Source organism: Trachypithecus francoisi, unplaced genomic scaffold (assembly GCF_009764315.1).
Source record: "Trachypithecus francoisi isolate TF-2019V2 unplaced genomic scaffold, Tfra_2.0 Lachesis_group20, whole genome shotgun sequence".
Classification (NCBI taxonomy): Eukaryota; Metazoa; Chordata; class Mammalia; order Primates; family Cercopithecidae; genus Trachypithecus; species Trachypithecus francoisi.
Genome location: NW_022681466.1, coordinates 29,732,914 through 29,758,451, shown reverse-complemented (window position 1 = coordinate 29,758,451; position 25,538 = coordinate 29,732,914). Strand labels below are relative to the sequence as shown.

The 25,538-nt window shown below is 36.7% G+C and overlaps 1 protein-coding gene across 2 annotated transcripts in view; it reads right to left on the bottom strand.

Annotated features, from left to right (window-relative positions):
- STXBP4 (syntaxin binding protein 4) overlaps positions 1–25,538 on the bottom strand; it is a 202,773-nt gene that overhangs the window by 175,092 nt on the left and 2,143 nt on the right. For both annotated transcript variants that reach the window (XM_033183556.1, XM_033183558.1), the window contains exons 2-4: positions 10,988–11,065; positions 10,415–10,539; positions 5,761–5,893 (exon numbers count right to left, since the gene is read on the bottom strand). In XM_033183556.1, coding sequence (XP_033039447.1) covers positions 5,761–5,893; positions 10,415–10,461 — 180 coding nt within the window. In that variant the 5' untranslated portion in view covers positions 10,462–10,539; positions 10,988–11,065. The remainder of the gene's footprint in view (positions 1–5,760; positions 5,894–10,414; positions 10,540–10,987; positions 11,066–25,538) is intronic.

Sequence of the window (25,538 nt, the reverse complement as noted above, 5' to 3'; positions counted from 1 at the left end):
AAACACTATCTCTGCTGCAAGTTTTCTCTAGTTCCCCAGGATTTACTTAATTGTTGTGTCTTTTTGCTCAAAAAACACTTTTACTTACCTAAAGGATTGCACTTAATCTGTATGGTCCTTGTTTACACATCCGCTTTTCCCTGCCTTCATGTTAGAATATACTAAATCAGCAACTCCCAATCTAGGGGCAATGATTCTTTCAGTGGGCCAGAATCACCAATTCTTTCAGTTAGGCAGAACTAGAACTCTGTCCTTTTCATGGTTATTTTCCTGGCACGGTGCTAGGTACACAGTAAGTTCACAGTAGGTGAAAAGGGGCCAAGAAACAGTCTGAGGAAATTAGGGTAGCTATGACAGAAATTATAACGGCAAAGGAATATAGAGAGTGACACTGCAAAGGGAACCATCTTGGCTGCTACTTCCTCAGCTCCCACCAGTGGGACTGGTTTCTTCATAGTTTAGCATCCAGAGGCCTGATCTTGCTATTTATCTAAAAGCCTTAGCCCTGGTTCCAGCGCTATGCTTAGCATGAAAACAGATTTCCTCTGAAAGTTAAATATGTCCTACTTCAATGCCACCAATTACATGACGGCATTGATTGTGAGACCTATAATTTCAGAGATAGAAGAGGAAAAATTACATATATACACACACTCAGAAGTATATTACATACCGATATATGCATGTTATATATGTGTGTGTGCATGCATAGCTTATATGTGTATGTTTTAATGTATGTCTTAGAACCAACTGAAGAAAATATGAAATATACTATCAGATTTGAAGAGAGAATTTTGATTTCTGTCTACTTTCCCTATATTACCAGCAACAAAAGAAACAAATAAAAATGAACATTTCAGAACTTTAAAGTATTGTCGGAAATCTGACACAAAGGCCCAAGGAGGAAGTACCTTGGTGTGGAGCCCAAATGGTGCCAGTGGAAGGGTAAATAAGCAGATCAGAAATCCTCGGAAATGTGACAAAATGACTACGGGACCATTCATTCCTAAATTTAAACTGAGCAAGTATGTATGTGTTAGGCACCACACCAAAGACCAACAACGTTCCTGTGAATAAAATCAGAGAGCATCTTTGCCCTTAAGAAACACTGTCTTGTGGTTCAGGCAGAGTTGATTAAACAATCATAAATATAAACACATCATTACAAACTGAGATAGGTGACACAAAGGAAAGGAACAGGAGTTAGGAGCATATATAGAAAAAATAAAACCTAGCCTAGATTGGGGAAAAAGCAGGCAACACAATCCTTAGGCAATAGTATTTGAATCGATAACGAAATAATACGGGAAAGAAAATGGAGTGCTGTTTCCAGACTAAGGGAACAGCATATGACATGGAAAAAAAAAAAAAAATTGGCCCCTTTCAGGAACTGAGAAAATGCATAGTGATAGAGAGCCAGAGAAGGAGAGGGCAGAAGCCACACTATATGAAACCTTGTAGGCAACCAAATGTTAGTAAGATATAGGTTGGGAGGAAAATAGATATGGCGCATGAGAACAAACAATGTTACTGAAAGAGCTGATTCAAAACTGATGACAGTTTAAGCTCCAGTGATGAGAATGAAGATCAAGAAGACTGATGGATTCAAGAGATATTTAGAGAGTAGAAAGTCAATGGTATGTGTTAATGAATTGAATAGTGTTATGGGAGTGGAAATAAATTTTCTGACTTTGTGTACCTGGCTGTCTTTCACCAAGACTAGGTAAACTGGAAGAGACTCTGTTTGGGAAGAGATGAGCAGAATATGGTGTGATGTAAATGTTATGAGTTCAGCTTCAGAAATGTTGAGTTTGAGATACCCTTAAGAAGTCCAAGCGGCTGGGCGCGGTGGCTCAAGCCTGTAATCCCAGCACTTTGGGAGGCCGAGACGGGCGGATCACGAGGTCAGGAGATCGAGACCATCCTGGCTAACACGGTGAAACCCCGTCTCTACTAAAAAATACGAAAAACTAGCCGGGCGAGGTGGCGGGCGCCTGTAGTCCCAGCTACTCGGGAGGCTGAGGCAGGAGAATGGCGTGAACTCGGGAGGCGGAGCTTGCAGTGAGCCGAGATTGCGCCACTGCACTCCAGCCTGGGCCACAGAGCGAGACTCCGTCTCAAAAAATAAAATAAAATAAAATAAAGAAGTCCAAGCAAAAATGTTGATCAGGGAATTGAATATGGGTATAAAGGTTAAAGGAGTGTCTAGGCCAGAAAAAGGGTCTAGGATTGACCCCAGATAGATATGGGACTAGCTGACAGGGTAAAAGGGCCTTGGACCTCTCTTATTTCCTTAACTTTAGCAACTAATATAGTTGTTCTCAATTTATAGGGTGCCTCTAGCTCTTAGAGCTGAGGAAATCTCGGTTCTACTTGAACTGAAAAGATGTATTCATAATATCCCATATTTGAACTCTGGATATGTTTTTCAAAGAAACATAATATTTTGCTTCTACTAAAGCAGTATTTCATTCTCATATTTTCCAGGAGGAAAACATTTGGGGTACGTGGTGGCAAACCATGAATAATTAAAGAAAAGTCCTCTGAGTCCCAATAACTCCCTTACGTTTGGAAGATTTGCAAATATAAATGAAATATAATCTAGCTATAAGCTTGAGATTGCCTATATTGTTAATTATGAAACATTATAATGTTAAAATTACAGAAAGTTAAAGCATTCATATGCATTTAAAAAATATTAACTGTTACTCAGTTCAGCAACTTCATTAAGATAACCTTATGAGTTTGTGTTTCCTATTCTACAGATTATACTATGTAGAAATTCTGTGCAGATTAGAAATTTATAACATGTTAAACCAGTATTTAGAATACAGTAAATGTATCGTTATTAATACATTGTTTTGAAATAGTTATATCAATTTTGTATTTGAAGAATAAATGTGCATATGCATACAGCTCTCCATCTTGAGAAAATATTTAAAAATAATGTAAGCACTAGAAAATTACTCTTCTATACTTTTTTTTATTTTTTATTTTTTAGAGATGCTCTGTTGCCCAGGCTGGAGTGTAGTGATGCAGTCATAGCTCACTGCAACCTGGAACTCCCGGGCTCAAGGGATCCTTCCGCCTGGGCCTCCAAAAGTGCTGGGATTACAGGCATGAGCCATTGTCCCCGGTCCTCTTCTCCTACACCTTTTTCCATCTTGCCTGTTTTTGGTCAGCTATGACCGGCTAGAAGGAACATTAATAGCTCTGTGCTGCCCTCTAGTGGTAGGTAGAGAATATAGTCAATGAGAAAATTTTGCCTTTTAAATACTTCTTTCAATGAAATTCTAAGAAGAAGTATATATTACAAGAATAATTCCTTAATTTGCTATCACTGACAGAAGACAAAGAGTCGTTCAGCACCACTGCTATCAATTTATTACTCTAACTCCAAATAGTTTTCGTGGTAATAAACAAGCACAAATTCATGCTTGTCTTAAAAGCAAATTCTTAGGTTAGGCGCGGTGGCTCACGCCTGTAATCCCAGCACTTTGCGATGCTGAGGCAGATGGATCACCTGAGGTCAGGAGTTCGAGACTAGCCTGGCAAAAATGGTGAAACTCCGTCTCTACTAAAAATACAAAAATTAGTTAGGTGTGTTGGCAGCTACTCGGGAAGCTGAGGTGGGAGAATCGCTTGAACCTGGGAGGTGGAGGTTGCAGTGAGCCGAGATTGTGCCACTGCACTCCAGCCTGGGCAACAGGGTGACACTCTGTCTTAAAAAAAAAAAAAAAAGAAAGCCAGCAAACAAATTCTTATCATTTGTTAGGTACCTTGATCTATTATTGCATTATATCAAGGGTAGTTTAGCTATATTGAACACACACACACACACACACCTCTCAGCTTTAACACGAAAGAAACACCTCGGCCGGGCGTGGTGGCTCACGCCCGTAATCCCAGCACTTTGGGAGGCTGAGGTGGGCGGATCACGAGGTCAGGAGATAAAAGACCATCCTGGCTAACACGGTGAAACCCCATCTCTACTAAAAATACAAAAAATTAGCAGGGCCTGGTGGCGGGCGCCTGTAGTCCCAGCTACTCTGGAGGCTGAGGCAAGAGAATGGAGTGAACCTGGGAGGCGGAGCTTGCAGCGAGCCGAGATGGCGCCACTGCACTCCAGTCTGGGCAACAGAGCGAGACTCCGTCTGAAAGAAAAGAAAAAAAAAAAAAAGAAACACCTCAATTCTTGGAAGAAAAAAACTCAATTTTTGGTTTGTTTGGATTTGTTTAAATTTAGCTTTTAAATATGTTGATTAATAATTTAAATTTAATGGCCAAAAAATTATACCATTAAACTTATTAAATAATACTTTTTTTGAGACAGGGTCTCACTCTGTCATCCAGGCTTGAGTGCAGTGGCACGATCACACCTCACTGCTCTTGATCTTCAGGGTTCAAGCAATACTCCCACCTTAGCCTCCAAGTTCCTGGGACTACTGGCACGCGCCTCCACGCCCGGCTGATTTTTTTTATTTTTAATAGAGTTCAAGTCTCTCTACGTTGCCCAGGCTGGTCTCAAACTCCTGAGCTCAAGCAATCTTCCTGCCTCTGCCTCCCCAAAACTAGCATTACAGGCATTAGCCACCATGCCTGGCCTATATAACACTTAGAAAGTACATTTAAAACAGGCCTTATTATCTGAACAACCGTAAAGCAATTGAAATTACTACAACTATTTTGGAAGTTATTGGTAAAACGGAATTTTTCCCTAACAAGACAAAAAAATCCAGATGAAAAGATAAACTGCTTGGTAAACAAGTGTTTGCAGTGGTGGGGGATGGATGGGGCAGTGGGTAAAAGTAGTAGGACTATTTACTTAACCAAACAACAAGAACAAAAGAAGAAGATCCTTTCTCTTGCTATATTGCTTGAGATTAATATAATATTTTATTAATTCTTAATTATTAATTTTATTAAATTATTTATATCTGATATCTCTCCAAAATCAAATGGAGGCAATCAAATGGAGAATATTTTATTACTTTTATTAATTATTAATATAATTTTATTAAATTCTTTATATCTGATATCTCTCCAAAATAAAGTGGATGCAATTTTCAAAAAATGACACATAATCACTTTAGTAAAACAGAAACAGCAAATGAAATCCAAGAAGAATGAGAATTCAAATATAGTAACCAGTTTGTTAAATTGCTGGGGTTGTGCTTCAAATTTGGGTCTCAGCTTCCTACTAACCAAAGTGAAAGGGAGCTCATTATATAACATATTTCTTACATTGAAGAGGAGAGTAAGACTTTCTAATTCCTAAAAAAAGACATTTTCTGGTTTTAAATGAGTGATAAAACTCATTAGCTCAACAAGAACTGCAAATTCAGAAATTAGTAGATTTTGTTTGCTGTTTCTGTTTTGTTTTGCATTTAGTAGAGGCTAAATGAATGTAATTAAAGTTCTACTGATCCAACTTAATTTAAAAACTCAAAGTAGTGGAAAGATAACATGTCATCAAATATAATTTATCTCAATCAGATACAGGATAAAAGTTGAGTAACACGTAATTTAAAAATAATAACCTTATCTTACAGTCAGAAAGATTTATTATTTTCATATAATAACCTATTTATTTCTTAGTTTAAAGCTTCTTGAGGGCAACAATCTTATCTCCTAGTTCCTTTTTATTTTTCACTGAGGTATGGTCACAGTGGATATAAATTCACTAATAAGAAAAAATAAACTTCACCACTGGTAGGTCTTTTTGTTTGTATTTTTGGTGGGCAGGGGACATATTTTTACCTTATAACAGTCTCCTCCAGGAATAATTTCCTGAATATATACCAGTGGGCCTTCATTCCGGTTAATTCCTCCTAGTATCTTCAGACCAAGGCCTGTTTCCTTGGTAATTGTAATCATCTGAAAGGCAGGATCCCTAAGATAAAGTAAATTAGCACACACAGGTTAGTCTAGAGATCTGTACCTATTTTTTTCTTTAAACTACTTATTAAATCAAATTCTTAGATCTAGACCAGCGACCCCTAATCTTTTTTGGCACCAGGGACTTGTTTCATGGAAAACAATTTTTCCATGAGAGCTGGAGAGGGGATCGGGGTGCAAAGAGGCAATGGTTTCGGGATGATTCAAATGCACTACATTTATTGTGCACTTTATTATTACATTGTAACATATAATAAAATAATTATATAACTAACAATAATGTAGAATCGGGGGAGCCCTGAGCTTGTTTTCCTGCAACTAGACAGTCCCATCTGGAGGTGAGGGGAGACAGTGACAGATCATCAGCCACTAGATTCTCATAAGGAGCACGCAAGCTAGATCCCTCACATGCACAGTTCACAAAAGGGTTCCTGCTCCTACGAGAATTGAATGTCACCACTGATCTGACAGGAGGCAGAGCTCAGGCAGCAATGCTTGCTTGCCCTCAGCTCACCTCCTGCTGTGTGGCCTGGTTCCTAACAGACTACAGACCACTACCAGTCTGCGGCTCAGGGGTTAGGGACCCCTGATCCAGACAACCCAAAATACTTAGTACTTACTAGCAATGACATTTTTAAAAGTATGGTGACATAACAGCAATTAAACGAGTTTGCTTGCCTATACTTTTAATTTTATCTACAAAACCAAAATAAAAAGAATTTACAATGATAATGCTTATTTCTTTGGAGTAGAACAAAAATTTATTAAAGGTGATGGAAAAGATTTGCTTTTATCTGGTTATTAGACTACTTGAAGAATTTCAAAACTAAATATTTTAAGTAAGTAGCTTTAAAAGACAAGTCTGTGGCCATTTAAAGCAAAGTTAATATGACTTCCATTTGAGTCTCAAAATTTATCTTTTTAATTTAGAAAGAATATTTTCTTGGTACAAAGTACTTGTTTCAACTGTAATTTCTGCCAGACATAAAAGCAATGCCATTTGAAAAGAAGGGACTGTAAAAAAAGTCCTGCAAAAGGAATATCCAAGTTGCATTTCTGAATACCCAGGTCAGACCAGAGACTTTTACTGGTCAAACAAAACTTGAATTAAGTTTGAAATAAGATTACTTATTATGTACTGGGTACTGTGCTAAACAATACCTAAATAATGACATTTAATTTAATATTTATAAAATCCTTAAGATTCTTATCCTTATTTTTTTAAAGGACCCAAAATTCAGGTAGGTTAACTTGATGGCCCAAGAGTGAGCCCAGTCAGTCTTACCTCAGAGGCAAAATGTGATATGTAATCTACTTTGTTGTTGTATTAGAGCCCCTGTTGAATATAGGACTTCCAGCTATCTTCAAAAACATCGAATAACTGAAACTACTATTAAAAAAAGAGTTACTTCATATCTTACATGATTATAGTTTTTAGAAAAAGCTTTCTTAGCTTCCACCATAGAAATTCTAAGAATATCTTTAAGAAAACTGTTGCATTCAAAAAAATAATTTCTAAAAAGAAGAAAGAAAAATTTTTAAAAAGCATATAGCACTCCCTGTTTTTGATATTTTGCTCTCCATGTATACCATCATTTAGAGCTGTATTATAGGTATACTGAATTCAGCTCTAATTTGGCGAGGTCTATCTGCTTTCTAGGGCAATAGTCAGTCAGCTAGAAAACAGGCAGAGAGGACAGGGTCCAAGGGTCCAAATGCACCCTAAATTCATTCTTTTTTTTTTTTTTGAGACGGGGTCTTGCTGTGTCCCAGCTGGAGTGCAGTGGCGTGATCTCAGCTTACTGCAACCTCTACCTCCCAGGTTAAGCGACTCTCTCACCTCAGCCTCCTGAATAGCTGGGATTACGGGTATGTGCCACCACACCCAGCTAATTGTTGGTATTTTTGGTAGAGACAGGGTTTCACCATGTTGGCCAGGCTAGTCTCGAACTCCTGACCTCAAGTGATCCGCTCCCTCAGCCTCCCAAAGTGCTGGGATTACAGGCATGAGGCACCGCCCCTGGCCAATAAACCCATTCTTTACGGGATAGTAGATTGCAAAAACATAAATGAGTAAAGCCTAGAAACGAAAGAGAAGGTAAGAAAGGGAAGTAAGATGCCTTATTAGATCTCTCCACTAACTCTTAAACCCTCCAAATGTGAATGTCCTTCACTGAGGGCACAAACTATCTCCAGCATATATTATTGTTTCAGTACAGGAACGTACTTTTCTAATCCCAACAAAGTGTTATTAGCACAGCAGTTTAGTGCTGCTAATATTTTTTCTGTATAAATCTATCCATATATTTTCTGAATATCCATATATTTTCTGAATTGCTATTGTACTACTTAAACAGTTTTAGATCTCATTTTTTTCTTACCCAGAATTATTATAAGCAATGTCTATGTTGTTAAAAGTTCTTCTTAAACACAAATTTATATGTTCATGGCAGCATAAAATTTACATACACGACTAGGACCTTATTTTAAAACTCTTCTATTGTTAAAATTTTAGATTATATACTTTTTTTCCCATTAAATATTAAAAATAGTTCTGCTCAACTTTACTCATAAGAGAATTACAAGTTAAAACTGCAGAGATACTACTACTCACCTACCAGACCAATAAAAATTTAAAACTTCAACAATATACTCTGATGACAAAGCTATGGGAAAAGAGGCATTTTTGCACAGTGCTGGTGGGAATGCAAAATGGTACAACTTCTAAAGAGATAAATTGGTAACCTCTAACAAAAATCAACCCTCTGGTCCAGCAATTCCATTTCTAGGAATCTATCCCAAAAATACTCTGGCAAAAAATAGAAAATGACTTCTCTGCTAGGTTATTCATGTTGGCATAATTTGTATTCACCAGAAATTGCAAACAATACAAATGTCCATCCACAAGGTACTGGCTGAATAAACCATGGTAATCCACACCATAGAATATTATGCAGTTATAACAAAAAACAAGGAAGATTTTTATAAACTGATATGAAGGGATCACCAGGATATACATTAAAACAAAAAGGCAAAGTCAAAACAGTATACATGATATCTTTTACTTAAGAATATTCTGGGGAGTGGAATCCAAATATATATATAATTATCATGTGTACATATATTATATATGTGTATATTTATTTTATATATAAGCAAAAAGAAGCACTACAAAAGGACCAAGAATAAAAACAACTTTTTATAAAGAGAATGAGGGCACACAGTGAAGACTAGACTAAGAGCAAGTTTTTTTTAATATATCTTGTTAAAGGTATGTTTTATGTTTTCAAAACGGCCACCAATTCCTCCCATTCCTGTTTGCATGCATCTTGGTAATGTGACTTTACTGCTTCCTTTTATTAAAAGCTAAGTCTAGGCCGGGCGCAGTGGCTCACTCCTGTAATCCCAGCACTTTGGGAGGCCAAGGCGGGCTGATCACGAGATCAGGAGTTCAATATCATTCTGGTTGACACGGTGAAACCCTGTCTCTACTAAAAATACAAAGAAATTAGCCAGACATGGTGGCGGGGGCCTGTAGTCTCAGCTACTTGGGAGGCTGAGGCAGGAGAATGGCGTGAACCTGGAAGGCAGAGCTTGCAGTGAGCCAAGAGTGCGCCACTGCACTCAAGCCTGGGCAACACAGCCAGACTCCGTCTCAAAAAAACAACAACAACAAAAAACCTAAGTCTATATCTCCACTCCCTGAATTTTTACTTGGTTATTTAAATTGCTTTGGCCAGTGGGATACCAGCAAATGTGAGGAAAATGGATATTTGGAAAACACCTGTGCTTCTGCCACCAGGCAAAAAGCTTGAGCCAGCCTCCTGAAGAATGACAGACTAGTTCTAAAGAGACCTCAGCCATTCAGCCTTCCTAGCTGAGGCCTCACAAGATGTAAATGAGGCCATCCTACATTATCTGGTATAGAGCAGAACTGCTAAACCAACCCACTGAATCATGAGAAAGAATAAATGCTTATTGTTTTAAGGGGCTTTAGGGTGGTTTGTTAGTCACTAAGAGTTAATTTTATCAAATTTTTTAACAGAATTATAAAATATTATAGATATTAAAAAGTCAAAATTTAAAAAAGAAATCTCAGAAGAGTTTTTAAAAATAAATTTTATAATTGTTTATTTTTTATTATTTTTAGAGACAGAGTCTTGGCTATGTTGCCAAGCTGGAGTGCAGTGGCTATTAACAGGTGCAATCATAGCATACTACAGCCTCAAACTCCTAACCTCAGGCTATCCTCCTGTCCTAGTCTCCCGAGCAGCTGGGACTACAGGCATGCCCTACAGGCATGCCCTACCATGCCCTGTACAGATGACTTTAAAGAGAATGCAGATTGTGTTCTCTACACTGAAAGGTAATTCAATGTATTACTTTACTTACTACTCATTACTGCTATCCTAGACCACATTAGAGAGCTAGATGTAAAAAAACTTTTAATCAAATGTTCATTAATAGTTTACATATTTCAAACTATATTTCAAAATGTATTAAATTTAAAAGTTACTTTTCAAGTAGAGTGGAGGGTACTACAGTAGATGTATTTTTATTCATGCTTTTACCACAGTAGCCTTGGATTTAACAGCTGTATAAATGAAGATCTTGATGAAGAGTCTAGAAATTCTTCTTTTCCTAGGATTGAAGAAGTAGAAAATAAATTGTCAGGTCTTAAAATTGTCAAATTTGATTCCAACTGTTCATTAAAACATTATATACACTTGGCACATAAATAATATAAGCCTGTGTATAGATGTTAGATGTATTGTATGTATTTTGAGTTATGGCATTTTAGTTATTGACAATAACATCTGAGAAGTGTAAAGACAGCTCATTAGATAGGTATATGTTTATATCATTATGAATATCCATATCTATATAAAATCTTCATTCTCTGGCAAAAGTGAAGAATACAGCTACGCTTTAGGTAATTATTACAACTTCCACCCTTGGTAAGCTTAAAAATTATATAATAATTAAAGATTGAGGAAAATGTCTCCGGCGAGCACAAGGCTATGAAGCTTATAGTCAGAAAAGTAATTATGCAATGCATTTGAAAAAAACTAAATTCTTATTATCTTACCAACTATCTTGAGGCACTTCCTGCAGATCCTATAGTACTCTGACTAATATTATTCCAGGAACTTCTTAAATGGCTTTCCTATGAAGAGAAAAAAATATGCTTTTAATGTCTTATATTGTTCCACTGTGAAAATTACAGAGAATAGTGCAGTTTCATTAAATTAAAACAAACTGTATTTGAACAGAGATTTACCACCTTTTTATAAGAAACATGAATGAAGCAAAGGAACTTAAAGTTGACGAAGACACTAGGATCATTTAGTACAACTCTCTTCCTGAAGAAATGAGGAGCTAGATTCAGAGACTGTGTGGTTTTCCCTCACAAATGAAAAATAGTGTTTTTTTAATCTGCTTCTCCTCCTAACTAGAACTCAGGTTATAGTCTACAGGATGGACCTTGAGATCTGATAGGCCTGGGTTCTCATTTGAAAGTTCGGGCTTCTCCAAGCCTCGGTTTCTACAAAGGTACAGTGGGTGCCTTGATTGTGGTGATTTCACAAATGGACACACATGTCAAATGCAACAAACTGTCTCACTTTAAATATCTGCTGTTTGTTGTAAATCAATTATAGCTTAATAAAGTTAAACTTTAAAAAAACCCGATTTTCAGTTAAAAATGGCATCTTGACCTTGGCACATATCTTCTTTCCCTCCCAAGAGTCAACTAATATGAAAGTCTTAGGGTAAAGAGTTACAAACAGTATAAACTCAGAATGTTGAAGAGTAAATGGGAAAAGAGCCACTGGATGAAAATTTTGAACAAGTTTCTGGAAGATAAAAAATAGATGGTTGGGTGATAATTGGTAACAAGAGGGCTGAAGAAGCTAAAATTTAGGGCAGTGATTCTTAAACATTTTTTAAGTCTGAGCACACACATAATGGCAATATTTATGTGGCATACTAAGCTAAAGAAAGGTGATATCCTCTGAAAAGCAGCACATCAGCAACTGATTCACAACAAAATTCTGGCCTAGGAAACAGGTGCAGGAGTAATGTATCTTAAAGAATCCCAGAGAAACTGAGGACTCAGAAACAAAAAGTTCTAGGCAGAACAAAACTGAGAGATTGAGGACTAAAACCAAGAGGATCATCCTATCTTTTCTTCAACCACTGTATGCAGAAGAAATCATAGATTCTTCTGTAAATGAACTGAATGGGCGCCAAACACAAAACAACTACTTTTGAGACCCTAACATAGCGATATATTCACTGGTCTGGGTGGTAAAAACACATTTTGACTTCACAGCCTCTGTAGTAGCAAGCAACAGAAACCGTGGAAGCATGCAGATCAACAACAGCCAGAGAAATGAAGCCACCAAGCCACAATGTCGGTAGCAAAAGTCCAATGACCATGAAGTAAGAAAGTTATTCAGTACCCATGAGGAAAAGAAGGGCCACCTGAGGGAGGAGCTTACAATCCTTGGGCTTTGACTAGCAGTCACTCAGAGTCAAGAGCCACCGCGGCTGTCCACAAGACTGATACAGTCATGGAAGAGAGTTCAATTCTAAAACTAAGTTTGCATAAGTTCATTATACACTGCTCTAATAATGCATGCATGGAGCAGATTCTCAAACCTCAAGAGAGGTCATTCTCATATAACAATAATAATAGTAACTACCATTAATTGGCACTATGTTTCACATACTATGTATTCCAAATGTATTTATTCAATATTGTGGAAAATGTACTAGACCTAAGTTAAAAAATAAAATAAAATAAAATAAATGCAGAGTTCAAATTGCAATATTGCCATGCGCTAGTAATATGGCATTAGAAAAACTGCCTAACCTCTTAGCATCTCCTCATATTAAGTAAGGTAGGCATAGTAGCACCTTGCTCAAAAACAGATGTGAAAAATTGAGCAGTCTTTCTACTGGTACCAAAGTGAGTAAGATCCTCATCTTTGGTGAGCTGTTCTAACTGGACACAGGTCCCCAGGTCCCCCGGGAACAAATCCAAGTCTAATGATGCATAAATGCTACTGTACAACACATTACATATAATATACTTAACAAGACATTCTAAAACATTTCTATTTTAAGGTATAAAATAAAATTTAGGTGTTTATTCCATTCACTTAACATGTTGGCAGTGTCCTAAGTGCTAGAGATGAGATGAGATCAGGAGGGGCGAAGTGCTCTGACAGCCGTATACACAGGGAGTATGGAGAAAGGCTGAGTAACCTGGGATCTAAGTTATCATTAAACAAATACAGCCAGGCACCATGTCACAGGATTTTCTTCCCACAAGAACCCCACAAGGGAGGTATTATTAACCCAATTTTATACAAAAGAAAAATAAGTCATACAGAAAGTATGTGACTTGTCCATTGTCACAGGTCAGTTGTAAAGTAGAGTTTGAATCCTGCTCTTTCTTGCTCCAGACCCAAGCTGTTTCTACTACAGTATGATGGAAAATTAATTCAGGTAAAAATCTTGATTCACCAAAAAAGTAGAATGAGAGAGTAAGAGTAGTAATGTGTTATCTCTTTTATATAAAGATGACACTACTGATTAAACAGAAGTGAGTTTAATCTTATCCATCCCAACAGTGGGCTTATTTTTTGTATTAACAAGGTATTCATTGTCATGTCCTTAAATATCATAACATGCCTGTCCTTTCCCTCTCCTTTGCCTGCTTCCTACTCTTTCTTTATACAAGCTTGCAAGGCCCTCAACCAACAGGGATTCTAGTAATGTTACATACACACCACACACACACACACACACACACACCCCACCCTCAAGTTCCCATAATTAATAAATAACATAGAAGGAAAACATTCTGTTCTTTTACTAAAAATATGCACATTGAAGACAAATATATTGTTATTCTAGTTTGGTGAATCATAAGAGGGAAACAGGTCAGCAAAAACAGAGAAAGTAGAACATTGGAGAAAAAAATCTTGTTGTATAAGATGAATCTATTCCAGAAAACTTAAATTAGAGCTTTTCTTTGATAAATCTGTTTACTTATGATCTCATTAAAACAATCTTCATCCCATATAATTAGAAATCTCATCAGATAAAAAAAAATCTGCCCATAAAGCATATGGTGTTTGAGTAAGACTTAGTAATTTATATTCTCAGACATGGTATTCAATAAAAGCAGTTCTTTTCACTGGACAAAAAAATGGAGAAAATAAAAGGGATAAAAATATCTTCTGCCAGAAATTATAGTAAATATTAATTTAATGAAATTACAAAAATGCCATAATGAAATTCATAGAAATTGTCAAATGTTCCCCAGTCAGGGTTGTACTAATTTACTATCTCACCAACAATAGTGCCTGTTACTCTGAATTTTCTCCACTATGGTATATTAAATAACTTTTGGATTTTTGTCAGTCTTATTGATGAAAATGGTATCTCAAGGTGGTTGGAGTGAAGCTGAAGAGTTTTTATGCTTTAAGAACCATTCAGTATCTCCTTTTATGTGAACTGTGTTTTTTTTTTTAACACCTTTGGCCAATTCTTCTATTTATTGTTAGGTCTTTTTCTGTTCAGTTTCCAGGAGTTCTTAAATCTTACAGAAATTCTCTATCAGCACTAAGAATTGCAAATATATCCCCCGTCCCCAACACTTTTCTTCTGGGTTATAGGCTTTTTGTTACGCAAAAGTTTGTGGCTAACTTTATGAATCTTTTATGATTTCCAGGTTTTCGGTCAAATTAGAAACTCTTTGCCCACTCCAAAGTTATAAAGAATTCTGTCATATTTTCTTCTAGTACTCTTACGGTTTCATTTTTAAATATTTGATCCATTTGGAATCCATCGTAATATAAAGTACAGATCCAAGTCATATTTTTCCCAAGAAGACCACCCCATTGTCTCAACCACATTTATTAAATAACCCATCTTTTCCCCACCATTTTGAGATACAACTTTCATCATATACAAAATCTCTTAAGGGTTTGGGTCTACTTCTGTAATTTTTATTCTGGGCCTTTGGTTAGCCTGTTTATTTGTACACCAATGCCATTCTATTTTAATTACAGAGGCATTATCATATCTAGTAAGGCCAATCACCTCTCATTTGTTCTTTTGTTAACCAAGTTTCCCTGGTTGTTTTTGGTTGTTTATTTTTACACATTAAATTCAAAGTATTCTTATCTTGTTTAAAAAACAAAACAATGCTATTTGTAAGGGGATCATACTAAATTTACAAATTAACTGAAGAAGTATTGTTATCTATGATGTTATTTTGAGTCTTCCTATCCAAGAATTTGGTATCACTTTCCATTTCTTCAAATCTTCTTTTGTGACCTTCTATAGCAGGGGTGGCCAATCTTTGGCTTCCCCAGGCCACACTGGAGGAAGAAGAATTATCTTAGGCCACACACCAAATACACTAACACTAAGGATAGCTGATGAGCTTAAAAACAAATCAACAACAACAACAACAACAAAAACGCAAAAAAATCTCATGTTTCAAGAAAGTTTATGAATTTGCATTGGAACACATTTAAAGCTGTCCTGGGCTGCATGCAGCCCATGGGCCACAGGTGGGACAAGCTTGTTTCTATGGTGTTTTAAAGTTGCCTTCATAGTGACCTTGTGAGGCAGGAGAATAGGGTTTGGAGGCAGGGAGCCTAAGGCCGATTGGCGCTGACTTCCTAGAACTGAATCAAAAGGAAAACACTACCTCTCCACAAAAGGATCAGAGGCTACTCCCTTTGCATTGCCTGGCAGATGAAAAATGGAAAGTACTTCTGATTGGTTGCAGGCCACTCCTTCATTTGCATAGGGTGTAACCAAGTAAACAATGGAAAACCGCTAGAGAAAGTTTAAACCCCAGAAAATTCTGTAACCAGCCCTCTTGAGCCACTTGGTCCAGCCTGCTCCCACTCTGTGGAGAGTACTTTCATTTCAGTAAATCTATGCTTTCATTGTTTCATTCTTTCATTGCTTTCTTTATGCATTTTGTCCAAATCTTTGTTCAAAATGCCAAGAACCTGGACAACTTGTAGTCAAGACCCTGCACTGGTAACAGCTGCACATTTCTTATTTAGTTACTTCCTAGGTATTATTATATTTTTATTGTTAATTTAATGCCTTTTAAAAATACACTATTTTGTAAATAACAAAAAATGTTTTGGGAAAGCTTTAAGTGTATCATCTTCTAGAAAATAATTTCCCTCCCACCCCAAATTCTGCTTGATTATATGATTATATATATGTCTTCATTTAAAAATGTTACTAACAAAGCAGTGGAAGAAAAAACCAGGCACAATTCATACGTGTTATATTTTTGTTAAAAATTATGTAACTGTAATATATTGGTTTACATACAAGTGCATTTTACTTAACACTTCAACACACACACATAGACACCTGTCACAAACAAATAACTAGACAATTTATTGAGCTATCATTACAAAGTCTAAAATAATACATTTAGAATAGACGTATAAAGGCTTTGTAAGCAAAAGCTAATTCCCATCCTTCCTTGCCAAAGTACATTTATATTTACTTTGAAGTATTTAACGAGCTGTAAGGTCAAGAGCTCTAATGTCTTTTTAGTTGTTTGTCTAAAGTGAAATGATCACAAGAAGGAAAGGACAGTATGATACCAATGAAGGCAAGATTTGTTGCTTTAATAATAAGTCCAAACAATCTCTTCATGATAAAAGTATTAAAAAGCTCATAAGAAAAGTGCTTTGTCAGAAGCTATTGGCTATCTAGAAGTCTCTAAAGATACATTAAATTATCTCAATAAAATGGGGATTTTCAGACAGATCTGGCATGTTCAGGGTGGTATGGCTGTAGACTGGGGAATTTCAGCTCATATTGCATATGAGGGCTTATGCTTATATTGTTAGTGAGGGAACAAAAGAAAAGAAAGGGGTTAAAGGAGGCTTTTTCTTAGCAGAGAGCACTGTTAGCTTTTCCAGCGGCATAAAGGAGAGATTTAATTGCTTTCTTGGGTTCACACACTGTATAAAGTAACCAGATTCCTGATAGAGCAATAAGGACACATAGGGCACTCCTTCATTTTATGTTCAAAAAGGAAGATGTGGCTGGGGTCAGAAGTATCTAAAAATGCTAGGTAAGTATGGTTTGTAAAATATCCCTTAAAAGTGAAAATTCAGCACATTTAATAAACAATTATGAACCATAAAGAAAAAGAGGGTTAGAAAAAGTGAGAGAACAAAAACATTTTCATGAGGGGCACCTGGGGAAATGGGATATCAGTAAAGGTAGGAAATCCAAATCCACAGTTTGTCTACCAAAGGCAGGATACTAGTTCATTTTAATACTCTGCGGTTGGCAAGGAGTGATTCAGCAAACACACAGAAGTATTTGTTAGTTCATAAGTATCATTACAGAATAGTTAGTAATTATAAAATATCAGAAACTTCAAAAATGTGTAAAAATTGATAATTGGTTAAATAATTTACAGTACAATGATGTAAAACAATACTATGTAAACATCAAAAATGGTCTAGGTAAAAAACAACAGCAAGGTAAAAACAGAATGTATAGAATAATTTCATTTTTAAAAATTACATTTATTAAAAATATACAATAAAATGTAAATAATAACTGACAATTGGAACTACTATTTTTATTTACTGTTATTTTTATTTCCTTCTTTAAATTATTCTTTATTTTTTGAATGGCTTACAACAAGGATACATACTTTGATATATTATTTGGCTAAAGAAGGAAAAATACCAAAAAAGTTACCAGGTTTGAGTGTACCTTCTTGGCATCTAATATTTAAAATCAGCTATTTCTGTCTCCTTTAATGTCATTTTACCTTTATGTCATTTTCTCCTTTCATCTTCATTTGCTAAGGTATCAACAAATGTTGCAATTTAAAAGAGAAAATAACATAGATCTGGTGTTTCCCAAAGAAAATCAGTTATATCCTTTAAATAACTTCTTATGACAACTCCTTTGTAAGCAAATTGACAGGCAGTAGAAATAAATACACTTATTTTCTGCTATAATTTAAAAAGAAAGACGACTCGTAGCAAAGAAGCTCATAGTACATATTACACAGTACATATATTTCATGGCTTTTTTATTGCATTGGGAAGAGTACTGGTCTAGAGGGTAGACGCCCACTAGCCATATGACTTTGAGCAGCCACTTACTCTGGAGAATCCATAGTTTCTTCATATGTACGATGTCAAAATCACTCATCAAATGATCTTTAAAGGTTCTTTCTTGGCTTTACAAATAAAAAATTTTATGGCAGGCTTATTAAACTACAAGTCCCCCAGCGTTTTTTGAGGGAAAGATTTTCTTTTTAAAATGCCTACTATTTATTTATTCACTAAAGCTAGTATTAAAAATGTAAATACTTCTTCCTATAAAGTTAGATGTATTATACTTGAGGAGACAAAAAAATGACAGCATTTAGAAACTGCTAACTTGTTTTATATCTTATCACAGCAGAGATTTTTCAAGATAACATCAGCTATTTATATAATCCTAAGGTTGTTTAAGAAAATTGGCAGAATCAGGAATGACTATTTTCCCTTGGCTAAACTTAACTGATCATTTTTAAATAACACAAAAGTTTCAGGAAACCAAGATATAAAAGATCAAAGAGTTATAGTCATCCCTCAGTATCTTCAGGGAACTTGTTCCAGGACCCTGCAGATACCAAAATCAGAAGATATTCAAGTCCCTGATATAAAATGATGTAGTATTTGCACATAACCTATGCATAGCCCCTCCTATACTTTAAATCACCCCAGATTACCTGTAATACCAAAGACAACATAAGTATGTTATGCTATATTATTTAGAGCATGATAACAAGAAAAAGTCTGTACATGTTCAGTAAAGACACAGCCGTCGAGGCCTGACGTTCATTTTCAATCTATGATTGGTTGAATCTGTGTATGTGGAACCTGTGGATACTGATGGTCAACTGTATTTTATTCTCTTTTATTCTGTACCCAAAGGCAATATTCCCTTTCCTAGTTCATGCTTCTTTTTCTTTCAAAAATCTAAGGAGTTCAGAAATGCTGCTCATTTGTCTTGGGGGTGTTACCAAAATGCCAGGGGTTCGGTTTAGGTCCTGTTGCTTGCTACACAGAAAACCAATCACTGAAAGAAGGAGTATTGCCAGGGAGGAAGGCTTTAACTGGGTGCTGCAGCCAAGGAGATGGGAAATTTGTATCCCTCTGCCTGACTAGCTAAAATGAGGGGCTTATATGGCAGGGAAAAAAATGTAACTATGTGTGGGAAAACAGGAATTAGGGAAGGGTAAGGAAGAGGAGTTGGTCAACAGGTAGCAAGTGATTCGTTAGGCTAGCGGTCTCCAACCTTTTTGGTACCAGGGACCAGTTTTGTGGAAGACTATTTTCCCATGGAACCCAGGATGGGGGATGGTTTCAAGATGAAACTGCTCCACCTTAGATCATCAGGCATTAGATTCTCATAAGGAGCATACAACCTAGACCACTCACATGCACAATTCACAATAGGGTTCTCACCCCTATGAGAATCTAATGCTGCCACTGATCTGACAGGAGGTGGAGCTCAGGTGGTAATGCTCACTCGCCCTCCACTCACCTCCTGCTGTGTGGCCAGGTTCCTAACAGGCCGTGGACGGACACTAGTCTGCAGCCTAGGGACTGGGTACCCCTGGGTTAGGTAGTCATGATGGGTGAGGGTCTGGTATCATATTGTCCAGATGCAATGATCTGGTAAGTTTCAGTTCCTTGATAGTACCTGGGAGGCTTGATTGTTGGTTTCTTGAGAAAGTAACTCAGATAAGACAAATTTGACTTTCTCAAGTTTTAACAATGGGAGAATCAATTTCTATGTTTATTCAAAGAAACCATTAACGTCAGTTCTATGGGACAACTGGTCCTATTTCAGGATGCGTAAGCATCTGCCTGTAACACATAGCCCAACTCAGTGGGAAACATCAGAAAACTACTTCAAAGAAAGTCTTAGTCTTCTTGAAAGGAGTCTTCATCAGCACAACAGCTCACTGCTCTCAGAAATTTCCTTAGGCTACCTGCCTTCTGTTTGCTTTCATGTATGCATTCATCCGCCAAAAGTTTAACTCAGTACAATTATGTGCAGGTATCACACCAAGGGCTTGTGATATTATGGGGAACAAGTCAAGATCATTGCTCTTTTGGTATTTACATTCTAGTGGTGGGAGAAAAACAATAAAAAAGGATACAATTAAATGAACTAGATTTCAGATACTGAAAGGAGATAGCAAATGTGACTAAAGGAGAGAAGGGCTAATTTAGACTGGGGATGGTGTCCCAGCTAAGATCCAAATAAGTCAGCTGTGAAAAAAGCTGAGGGACAAAGCATTCCAGGCAGAGAAAAGGTTTGAGGGCAGTAAAACAAACTTGAGGTGTTTACAGAAAAGAAAGAAGTGTGTACAGAAAAGAAAGAAGTGCAAACAGAGCGTGGTGAACAGGGAGAGAGTGGTAGAAGATAAGGTTAGAGAAGTAGACAGGGTCTGGATTTCCTAGGGTCTTATGGGCTATGGTAGCAAGTTTGGAGTTCTGATCATATTTCACTTAACCTGACTATTCTCAGGAGACCTGAATTTGCCTTTTCCTTCATCTCTTACCTTTAACCTTCTAAAGGTTAAAAGTAAAGGCTCTAAAGGCTCTCCACTTTTGTACTTTCCTGAGTTTTATGCCTTTGCCTTTAATCACATAATTAAACTGTGCTTTGGCCTGAATCATGTGAGACTGTCAGTCAGTGCATTTGAGATATAATATTGTGCCTCTATCTGTATCTGTATGTGTATCTATATATCTATTTAAATCTTGACCAGGACTGGCTGCATAAATTGCAGGGCCCAATACAAAATGAAAATGCAAGGCCCCATGTTAAATAATTATTAAGAATTTTTAGCAGGGCATGTGCCTGTAATCCCAGCTACTCAAGAGGCTGAGGCAGGAAGATCACTTGAACTTGGGAGGCAGAGGTTGCAGTGAGCCGAGATCATGTCACTGCACTCCAACCTGGGCAATAGAGTGAGATTCCGTCTCAGAAACAAAAAAGAATTTCAAGATGCTGACAGTAGAGCATTAAATAAACACAGGGCTTATCTAAGTGGGGTAGGAATCAGGAGTTGGAACCAAACTGAGGATCAGCTAAAAAGTTCCTGGATAGAAGCAGCTTTCCATAAGACACGGCCACCGGTGTGCCACATCAGTTTACTATCACCATGGCAACACAAAGACCTTACCACCCCTTTCCATGGCAATGACTCTACAAACTAGAAGCTACCACACTCATCCTAGAAATTTCTGCATAAACTGTCCCGTGATTTGCATATAATTAAAAGTGGGTATAACTATGAGTGCAAAACTGCCTCTAAGCTGCTATTCTGGGCACAGTGCCTATGGGGTAGCCCCACTCTGCAAGAAGCAGTATCTTTGCTGTTTACTGTACAATGCCACTTCAATAAAAGTTGCTGTTTAACACCACCAGCTTGCCCTGGAATTCTTTTCTGGGCCAAGCCAAGAACCCTCCTGGACTAAGCCCCAATTTAGGGGCTTGCATGTCCTACATCCTAAGTGAGGGGCCCCTTTTAAGAGCAGGGTTTTGTGTAACTGCACAGGTCATATTTTCATGAAGCTGGCCCTGATCTTGATAAATATTACTTGAATTAATAAATGCCTTCTATTGATAAATGATTTGTTTTCCTTTCACATTATCTGTCAATCATATAAACTTAATCAAGAGCTTTTAAATGGAGTAGCTCCTCAAAAAGATGGCACAGAGGCTGCTGCCAGGAAATAAGAAACTAGGATATCAAAACTTACTGAGACGACTTCAGGGCATTATTGTGCACCAATTGGAAAACAATTATTACCCTGCCTTTTCTTAAGCAAACACAATATATTTGTACTTACTGTTTATTCAAATACATTACTTTTGTTCTTTTAGATACAAGTATTGTAATAAATAGCTAATAAATAAACAGTTGTTAGTATTGTTGGAATTATTGTTAGGTATTTCACATTGCTAAATGAATTCAGGAGCTTTATTAGGAAAACCACCAGAAAATATAGTTCAGTGATGACCACCATATTAAGACTGAAGACCCAATTTCCTTATGTTGTGGATTAAAAATACCAAAATTTAAAATAATACACCTTTATAATCCATAGAAAGCCTAAAAATCAATAATCAGATAAGAAAATATGTGAATATCAAAATGGCTTATATGAAAAATAACTTATATAACTTATTTTACCTAATATATAAAATTGGACATGATTATAGCTAACCAGAAAGCGTTTACAAGGTCTAATTGTTTATTGCTGAATAATAATATTGCAAATTAAAGGTGTCAAATCTAAAATGTCAGTCCAGCTCTTGATACTTAAAACGTGTAATCAACACCTATACCTACAAAACAGGGTTGGATTGGCCCTGCCCTGAGGAGCTCTCATTCCATTCATGGTATAACCCATTATTTGGCATTAGTTATCATAACGATTTATGCATTATTACAAGCACACTCAGACTCACAAAAATTGCAGCCCAGGCTTATGCATTCATTTAAAGCGTCAGAGAAAAAAAATATACATTTCAGCATCTCCCAGTCTTGTGTTGTTATTGTGTCTATGCATATTGACAGACCTTTCATCATCAGGAGAACTCCTTGTATCCAGGTTATAACCTTGGTCTCTGACCCCAGTCCTATGCTCAACTCTGTCTAAACTGTTCTAGCTTAGAAATAATTTCAAATGTGCCATCTTACAAACAGGCATCTAACCACGTTCATGATGATTTTCACCTGAGACAAAAGTAAAGAAATATTTCCTAACATAGAAAAGAAAGGCTTCTGTGTTTTTGTTGTTGTTTTGTTGTCATTCACTGTAAAGCTGCTTTCTACAAGATGCAGTAAAAATAGCAAGTTGTACGGAGTCAGAAAAAATCCAGGCTTAAACTCCAGCTCTGCCACGACCCAACTGATTAGGCTTGGACAAGTTAATTCATCATTCTAAGCCTGCTTCGCCTATTCATGGGCTGAGCTTGGGAAAAGAGTAGGGGAAAGGGCCTATGTGTCTAGAACCAAACTTCCTAACTGGCCTTTCCTCCTTCCTCCTACCCCTTCTAAAATGTCTGCAGCTGAACTTCCTAAATACAGTTTTCTCTTTCCTTCTTCCTCGTCACTTTCGTCTTGCTGAGTTTTTGGATGGTGTCCAGTGGGCAGCATATTTAATACCCAGCTTTGAGCTGACATACCAGGCAGAGATGAATTCACTTGTCTGGTGTCAAGCTTTCAGCCACAGTAATCTGCTTACATATGGGGGGAATTGAGCAAGTAAGCACATACATTGAAGATAAAGGTAGCCAGATTTCCTGCTGTTGAACACACAAATGCATACTTGTTTATACACACAAATTCTCTAGGGTCTCTCTGCTGAGAAAGGCCAGTAATGAACACCTCTAGTGCTCAGAGTTTGTTTTTAAATACCACTTTCCACTAAAGAAACCAAAATTCCTGGCAGAAACGGCTGATTCCAAGGCAGGTCAGGAAATACAAGATAAGCGTGATACATTGTGCCAGAAAATAAGGAAGTGATCAAAGAATGATGAAAACATGTCAAAAAGGGGCTTCTATTGGCTAAGTCTAAGAAAATTTGAAGTTAGAATTTAAAAACATAGTAATAAATTGATTAAAATTTGAATTCATGAGTCTATGCTGATGTAAACAAATAAACAATAAATATATGGTATAGCAAGGAAAACTCTACCTTACAGTAAAATGCCAACTAATAAATCTAGAAGGATTGATAGCATTAGAAAGTTGTCATTTGGCATCCATCACAGTAATAACAGATTCAAACAAAAAGCATCAATGGATGCTAAATCTGGCAGAAGAAAAGATGATGGGAAACAGAAATTTACAGTCTGAAAGCGTCTCCCTACAAAACACAAAGATTCTCCCCACAAAACACACATCGCCTATTAATTTATGAATGTGACATATTTGCTAATCCACCTTGTAACAGAGAAACCTGGCAGACACAATCTTAAAGAAACAGAAGTTAACAATATGAAGCCATGGAATAAATTGAGGTCATGTGAGACCTAAGAGGACTACTGACTGAAGCACAGCATCTCCTCTATGAATTTCCTGTCAAGGGGTCACAAACATGAGGAAACATCAGACAAACCTATACTGAGGAACATTTAATCACATAACCAGCCTGTATTCCTCAAAAATGTCAAAGTCATGAAAGATAAGGCTGGGTATCTCACGCCTGTAATTCCAGCACTTTGGGAGACCAAGATCACTTAAGGTCAGGAGTTTGAAACCAGCCTGAGCAACCCAGCAAGATCTTAACTCCTAAAAAAAAAAAAGGAAAAAAAAGACAAGACTGGCAACTATTCCACAAGAGGCATGACAACTAAAATCAACGAGTAATCCTGGATTAAATCCTAGATCTAAAATGGAAATGATTGGGACAAATGGGGTAATTTACGTAGAGTCCATGAATAACATGATGTAAAGAACTTAATGTATATCCCCCAAAATCCATATGTTGAAGCCCGAACCTACCAGTGTAGCTGTATTTGGATTAGGAAGTAATTATGGTTGAATGAGGTCCTAAGGGTGGGAACCTGATCTCATGAGATTGGTGTCCTTATAAGAGACATAAGAGCTCATTTACTCCAATCTATGTAAGGTCACAGCAAGATGGTAGATGTCTACAAGCCAGAAAGACCCCTCACCAGGAAGTGAATCAGTTGATACAGTGATCTTGGACTTTCCAGCCTTCAGAACTGTGAGAAACAAGTATTTCTGTTGTTTAAGCAACCAGTCTGTGGTATTTTGTTATCAGTAGTCCAAGCTGACTACATATGGTAATACTGGATAAATATTAACTTACGGTTTTGATGCCTGCTCTATGGTTTGGAAGGAGAAAGTATCCTTGTAATAGGAAATAAACAAGTAAGTATACAGATAAAGACTGAAGAATATTCATCATTCCCTAATCTTGGTGAAGAGTATACAAGAAATTTGAGTACTATTATGTTGCAGAAATGTTTTAAATGGTTTAATATGTTTGTTAATTGGACATTGAACTAAATGATGTTCTACACATTTCATTCAAAATATAAAAAACCAAAATATTTGTCATTCAGAAGTATTTCATAAACATGAACTGTCATTTCACATTATCATACTAAGATCAGATACAATGCATATTTTCTTTCATTAAAGTAGAAAGCTACAAAGACCAACACCACTTCATTGCTATTCATATCACTGTACATAAGAGTTTCATTTTGCAATTATTATACAAAAAATAAAATACTGGAGTCCAAGACGAAGACTGTATTACTGACATATATTTATACTGCTACCTGGAGCTATAAGGAAGGGGTGCCTAGAGAAAAAGAATGGTGAGTGGAAATGTATTGTTGGTGTCGGGGATTTCAGTCTATGTTGTAAGAAATCTCATAGTTTAATTCTAGAAGAGCTGAGAATCTAGTACAAGAACCAAGGCCCATGCAGATGAAAAAGATTTTCAAACACTGTCATAACACAATATGAATAAATTTGTAGAATCATGGAGACCTGAAAT